The sequence below is a fragment of the Microtus oregoni genome, unplaced genomic scaffold (genome assembly GCF_018167655.1).
Source record: "Microtus oregoni isolate MIOR12 unplaced genomic scaffold, Mior012 000048F_ref0000485, whole genome shotgun sequence".
Classification (NCBI taxonomy): Eukaryota; Metazoa; Chordata; class Mammalia; order Rodentia; family Cricetidae; genus Microtus; species Microtus oregoni.
In genome coordinates, this window is record NW_024543222.1 from 9,473,380 (window position 1) to 9,480,779 (window position 7,400).

At 42.1% G+C, this 7,400-nt stretch overlaps 1 protein-coding gene across 1 annotated transcript; it reads left to right on the forward strand.

Annotated features, from left to right (window-relative positions):
* Window positions 1-1,065: 1,065 nt before the first annotated feature.
* LOC121436339 (60S acidic ribosomal protein P2-like) lies at window positions 1,066-1,414 on the forward strand. Its single transcript, XM_041636185.1, has one exon. It carries the CDS (start codon window positions 1,066-1,068, stop codon window positions 1,411-1,413), a length of 348 nt encoding a protein of 115 aa, XP_041492119.1. The 3' UTR covers window position 1,414.
* Window positions 1,415-7,400: the final 5,986 nt, after the last annotated feature.

Below are 7,400 nucleotides of genomic sequence, written 5' to 3' on the forward strand. Positions count from 1 at the left end.
TTAGGCAGTGTCAAGTACAATAGAATCATTACAATAGAGAAAGTTAAAATGATTAGACAATAACAATGACCCATCCTTTTGTAGGAGAGAACATCAGGGCTTAGGGAAAACAGTGGTCTATGAAAATGACCAGCTGAAATAATAGATCAAAAGTAAGAGCCAGCAAAGGTCAGTAAGACATAGAAATAAACAATTACTAGAGGGTGAAAAGCTAAGTTAAAGGTGACTAGAAAACAGGGTTGGAATGACTGACAGAAGTCATTCAATGTTAGGGCTTTGTAGGCTGTGCAAAGGATTGCGGTCTCTGTCTCGGGTGCAATAAGAAACTATTAGACAATGCTAAATTACCCCTTTTAAATAGTTATAAATGGATGATGGGATCTAAAACAGTAGGTGTAGAAACAGACACTGATTGTCAGCTATATGGTAGACCTTGATAGCAATTCTGATGGTTTAGACTTTGAATGTGTGGAATGGGATATGGAGGGAGGAAGGAAACAAGAACCACACACAACGCTGAGACACTTGGCTTGAACACCAAAGTATGTGATGATTCAGTGACAGAAAGTGTGGGGGACTAGATGGAGCCATGTAGGTAACCTGAGAATTCTGCTTGCCCCACAGTATGCATATAGAACTGGCTCAACAAGTTCTAGGCAAGTGGCACTTTTCAGAGGCATCTGTATTTTGTAAGGGCAATGACCAGGTCCTTTTCATGTATGAGGATACGTGTGTGTGTCTGTGTGTCTGTGTGCTAATGTTCATATGGGTGTACATGCATGTGTGTGCACATGTTCATATGGGTATAAATGTGTGTGTATGCACACATGTTCATACAAGTGTGCACGTGTGTGTGCACATTCATTTGGGTGCGTGTGTGTGTGTGTGTGTGTGTGTGTATAGAGGCCTAAGGACAATTTAAAATGTAGTACTGTATGTGGAATATTCCTTTACACTGTGTGAATATATGTGACTGTGATTAAGTTAATAAAGGAGTTGACTCTTTTTTTCTGCCGCCTGACACCGCCGAGGTCGCACGCGTGAGGCCGGTCCACAGCAGCCAACATGAGCTACGTCGCCTCTTACTTGCTTGCCGCCCTTGGGGGCAACTCCTCTCCTAGCGCCAAAGACATTAAGAAGATACTAGACAGCGTGGGCATTGAGGCGGACGATGACTGGCTCAACAAGGTCATCAGTGAGCTGAATGGAAAAAACATTGAGGATGTCATCGCCCAGGGTGTTGGGAAACTTGCCAGTGTGCCTGCTGGCAGAGCTGTGGCTGTTTCTGCTGCCCCTGGCTCTGCAGCTCCTGCTGCTGGTTCTGCCCCAGCTGCAGCAGAGGAGAAGAAAGAAGAGAAGAAGGAGGAGTCGGAAGAGTTGGATGATGACATGGGATTTGGCTTGTTTGATTAAATCTGTGCTCCCCTGCAAATAAAACCTTTTGATGTATCTTGAAAAAAATAAAGAAGTTGACTGACAAATAACTGGACAGGTAGAGCCTAGGTGGGACTTTCAGACAAAAAGAGAGTATGAAGAAGAAGAGGAGGAGGAGTCAGAGGGAGGCAAGGAGAGAAGGAGATGAACTCGCCATACTAAGGAAAGGTACCAAGCCACCTGGCAGAGTGTAGATAAGAAATATGGGTAAATTTAAAATGTAAGAGTTAGCTAATAACAATCCTGAGCTATTGGTTGAGCATTTATAATTAATAATAAGTCTCAGGGTGGTTATTTGGGAGCTAGCTGGTGGGACAGAAAAATTCCTTCTAAAGCTATAGAAGTCATTTACTTTGTTTTTTGAAATAAGATCTCTTATTTCAAAAGGCCTGGGACTTGATAAGTTGATAAAATTAGCTGGCCAGGAAGCCCCAGGGATCTACCTGTCCCTGCCTCTCTAGAAGTCTGACTTACAAGAATGTGCCAACAAGCCCAGCTATTTTTTAATACAGCTTCTAGGAAGTGAACGCGGGTCCTTATGCTTATAAGGCAAGCACTTTAATAACTGAGTTATCTCCCTGGCCCAGACGGTTAATTTTAATATCAAAATAAATTTTTCTCCAATCAAAGTATTTGTCACACAAGCCTCTTTTGTCGGGTGGAGTCCAAAGGAGCCAACTTCTTGTGAGATAAGCCTCCAGAGGTTTGAAAGAATGAAACTGACATTCCCACACAGACTGAATGCTTAAAGTATGAGAACAGAAATAGGCAACCCCTCTCAAAGAGAAGCACATTGAGGATTGTGCTGTCAGAGTTCTCAAAGCCTCAGCGTGGAGGAACAGAGGCTCAGCTCAGGGCTGATTACAGAGTTTGTGATGACAGTCTGTGTCATGACCCACATGAGCAAACACGGGTGCCCTCAAGTGTTCCTCGTGCAGAAAGACTCTCAGGATTCCCTCACCACCTAACAGTTTCCTACGCAAGTAAGTCTCTCATGAAATTTTTATTCTCCCAACGAATCCATCTGATCCAGCCATTTTTTTGGACAGATGTCTTTTCATGATGGTGCTGGACATTGCAATCAAGTGACCGCATTGCACTGCCGGCTTTTCTGAAGTTTGTGGTGAGCTCCTGTCTAGCCGAGTTCCCACATCCTATACTTGTGCTGTAATTTCTTTGCTTAGATTAAAAATGTTGAGGTATTTGAAACTTGAGTCTTTTGAGCTGGACTATTAGTTATTTCTTCCACTTTGGTTGCAAACGTGGGTCTGATGAGTGTCTTTCTGTCTGTGTTCCATTTGTTGGCTAAAATGATACTTAAGTGACAGAAAACTTTAGTGTAATAAATTCAAGATTGAAAACTCGCTGCTTGCTTACCCTAGTCCAGATATTTCTCAAAGTCAGAGTTTTCTCATCTATAGGACAGAAATGACAGAGAAAAGTAATAAATTGCCTGTGAAACTTACAAAGTCGCGTTTACCTATCACTCAAAAACGTTAAAGAGCATCTTACTTTAAGATAATAAAGCCATTCTCGGACCTAACTGATGGACTGTGTGTGAACAAGTTCACAAAAACAAGTATCTACCAATAAAGGTTTTGCCATGGAAAGCAGGAATAAGTGATGCCCTTGACAGTTGTAATCACTAATTTGTTGGCCTCTTATTGTCTGAAATAAGGTGCTATATGAGTGTTTCCCATAATGCTTCACCAAGAAAGGAACCAAAGAGTCCACAGGAAGATGATCCTGGATGGAAGAAGGCTCTGGTGCACCTCTTCTCTACCTAATACCATGTCATATACTGAGTTGTCCCCTGCATGTAAGTCTGTCTTTCTGCCTTAATTTAGATTCCCCAGAAGCAAATCATGAGGCAAGGACATAAGTGTTTTGGAGGATGGTGATGTGAAATGCTGAGAGTCACCAGATACATTATTAATCTAGTGACAACTCAGGATCCCTGAAGCATAATTGTCCTGTGAAACTATTGGAGCCAGGGTAGAACATGTGCCTGGGAGTTATCCTATTCCTGTGGATTAGTTATATGCTTGTTGCCATCATTCTTTAACGAGAGCTGGTTGATTTGAGGCTGAGCCCCAAGCACTTTCAAAATGCCCCATATACCAAGTGAATGGAAGTCAAGTGTAGCTCAAAATCATGGTGAAGTGTGGAGATGGAGATTATGGACCAGACACAACAGAGTATATGACAGGTAGTGAAAAGTTTGTTCAAGAATAAAAGGAGAATGTGCAAGTGTATATATGGCTGGGTCTTTGTTCCCACAGAATCAGAATCTGTAGATTCAATCAATCCATTATGGTTATAAAAGATTACTTAAAAGTATCAGTGTTTTCAAAGTTAAGCCTTTGAAACAAGTAACTTTAACCAAAGCTATAGGTGGAGTTTGAGTATCAGTGCTGGACATGTGTGGATGTCACTATCCCTAATAGGACCCCTAGAGCAGTGCTTCTCAATCTTCTTCATGCATGACCCTTTAATACAGTTCCTTATGTTGTGATGACCCCAACCATAAAGTTACTTTTGTTGCTACTTCATAACTGTAATTTTGCAATAGTTATAAATCGTAATGTAAATGTCTTTGTTTTCCAGTGATTTTAGGAGACCCCTGTGAGAGTGGGGTTCGACTCTCACAAATGTGTCTCAACCCACAGGTTGAGATCCATTGCCCTAGAGGGCACAGTATAATCTCTATGGAAACAGACTCCGCTCTGTCTCTGGGACTGCAAGTATTCTAGAGAATATTTAGCACATACAGAAAGACATACATAGGTCGTATGCAAATGTTTTGTCCTTTTATATAAAACCCCCAAGGATCCAGAGTTTGGTGTCCATAAGGGATCTGGAATAAACTCCCCACAACTCCCGAGGGATGACTGAAGGCTGCAGGCATATACACATCCTACTGCTCTGCATCGCTAGAGAACCCTGACAAACTGCTTCAGGGTTAAGCAACACTGTAGCGTTTAACAACATTCTGTTCTTTATCAAAGACAGTTGCCCTGGGACAGCTTCCATGCCCTTTGTCATACAACATCCCTCTTTCCAGCAGTGGCTGGGACTAGCCTATATCACTGTAAGTATCTGAGCACTAACCCACTGAAGCTAGACCTAGGCAAGGTATCCTAAAAGCCATGCTGAGGAGCTTGATGCTTCCAGACACTGGAAAGTCAAAGATGCCTCTGGGAGGACGCCTCCACAGTGATGACTTCATGTCAAGGATGAAGGCACAAGAGGTTGACTGACATTTTCCAAACCACACCTCTTTGTCCCTGAGTTTGAAGGGGTAGCTGAAAAGCCGTGAAGGGGGCTGGTTTGGTTTGGTTTTCTTTCTTCCTTGTATTCACTTCGTTAGTCTGGTTTATAGTTTTTGAAAGAGACGCCCAATCAAAACAATGCTGTGCAAAGATCAAGTCTCCATAGATCACACGAGCAGACCTGCACTTCATTTAATCTCAATTATCCAGAGTCTCCAAGTGCCCAAGACTGAAGAAAGAGGTTGCTCTGTCAGCAAAGGTTGCGAGTTCAAGCAGGAGAAACTACAGTTCTGTCAAAAGGCTTAAATTTAAGACTTCAGCTTTACTTTGTTTCAAAGAAAGAGAGACATTGGAAGCTGAATGGAGTATTGTTGTTACCTCTTCCTCTTTAAATTCAAATATGTTCACTTCCCGAAGGTGACTTTCTTTTTTTAACAACTGCATACACTTCTGCATTTCTGTATAGTAAAACCAAGAACTAATTCCTAGTGCTCGCTTTCTCCCGCAGACTTCAACATTATAGTTTCTAGATAGAATATAAAGAGTCACCTGGGAGCTGGAGGTAGGGGTGGCTTGGTCTGTAAGGCTTGTATTGCAAACATGAGGATTGGAGTTTGTTCCCCAGAACCCATGTTTAAAAGAAACTCAAGTGTGGTGGTGCGCACATGTAATCCCAGTGCTGAGGAGACACAAGAATCCCTGATAGTTGCAGCCTAGTCCACTCAGTGGGCTCCAGGTGAATGAGAGACTGTCTCAAGAAACAAGATGAGTGTCTATGAGTCAGGTTAGTTGTTTCTGTGGTGTGTGTGTGTGTGTGTGTGTGTGTGTGTGTGTGATGTCCTTGACCTCTCTAGCTCATACAATCGTTCCTCCCTCTCTTCAGCAAGATTCCCTGAGCTTGGCTGTGGGTCTCTGCATTTGTTCATTTGTTTCCATGAGTTACTGGATGAAAGCTCTCTGAGGATAATTGAGGTAGTCACCAGTCTGAACACAGGAGATGGCCAGTTCACCCTGTGTATTCGCTATTGCTAGGACTATTAGCTGGTGTCATCCCTGTAAATTTGTAGGTGTTTCCCTTGCACCAGGTTTCAATCTGACCCCAAAATGCCCTCCCTTTCCAGTCATCTCCTTCAGCACTCCCTGCTTCTCATGCACCTGCAACTGATCCCTCCAGTTCCCATCCCCACCTGCCCCCAGTGCACTCAGAAAATCTCTTCTATTCCCCACTTAGGCCCTCCTTGTTACCCAGCCTCTCTGGGTCTGTGGATTATAGTGTAGTTATCCTTTACCTTGCAGCTAATATCCACTCACAGAATCTGAACCAATAACCAGAGGGACTACACAGGACCAATCTAGGCCTTCTACATATATGTGACCGTTGTGTAGCTTATTCTACTTGTGGACAACTAACAGTAGGAGCAGGGGCTGTCCTTAATGCTTTGGCTGGCCCTTGGAAACCTATTCCTCATACTGGGTTGCCTTGCACAGGTTTAATACAAGGGGAGATGCTTAGTCTTACTGCAACTTGATATGCATGCTTTGTTGATGCCCATGGGAAGCCTGACCCTTTCTGAACAGAAATGGAGAAGGGGTGGATTAGGGAGGCAGAAAGGAGGGGGAGGGGATAGGAGGAGACGAAGGAATGGAAACTATGGTCCGGATGCAAAATAAATAAATTTTAAATTTTTAAAAAAGCAAAATGGATAGGTACTGAGAGATAATATCCCAAATTGACCTCTTGCCTTTGTGCAGCTCCACACATGTGTGTACCTAGATGAACATGCACCCACATACACATATATACATGCAAAAATAAGTAAGTAATAAAAAATGTAAAAGGAGTTGCCTATTCAAGGTTTGAATTGCTATTGTTAGCTTGATATTAGAAAGGACAGCTTGGACTTTAAATGGGATGAAGAAAGGATTACACTTCTCTTGATGAACACTACACTCTGCAACAGCCACAAATGACATGACTATGCATGAATGGTCATGAATTAATAAAAATATAAGAGTTTTATCTGAATAAGGATGCATAGGAGAAATAATGGCAAAGAAGAGAAAGGCATGAGCATAGGTCTACCAGATGGCCAGTCTTGGACTTTAACCTTTATTTTCTTAGACAAGACATAGAAGGTTGCATTCAACTGGCCAGTGTGTGTATTGTTTGGAGATTTGGTTCCAATTATTATTTCTTCCTTGTTATAAGATGCCCATATCACTTCCATATGACTTCATAGTGTCTCTCAGGAGAGAAGACATAGTCGTGCCTGAAACTTTCGTTTGGGTTATGTGACTTGATTGAGGACCCATTTGACCCCACTGGCACCAACAACATGTTAGCATGCCTTCATTGATTGTTTTGCTTGCATCTCTTTCTATAAACATGAGAGGACATGTATCTGGTAAGACCTGATAAAAAAAAAAACAATGCTACTCAGAGAAGACAAACCCAATGTATTTGTGAAGTCAAACATAGGCAATCCTTCCCTGATCCACCCAGACCTGCTACTAACTCAGACCTGTGAGTAAGAAACTTAACCTATTTTCATAGCCCCTGAGGTTTAGGAGTGTTTATTACATGGTGTCACTATAGTAGAAAGTGTCAAACAAAAGCAAAGAGAGGAATTTTAGTTAAGTCAATGCCCCAATAAATTAAATTACAATCAAAAAAGAAGAAAATTTGGAGGATTA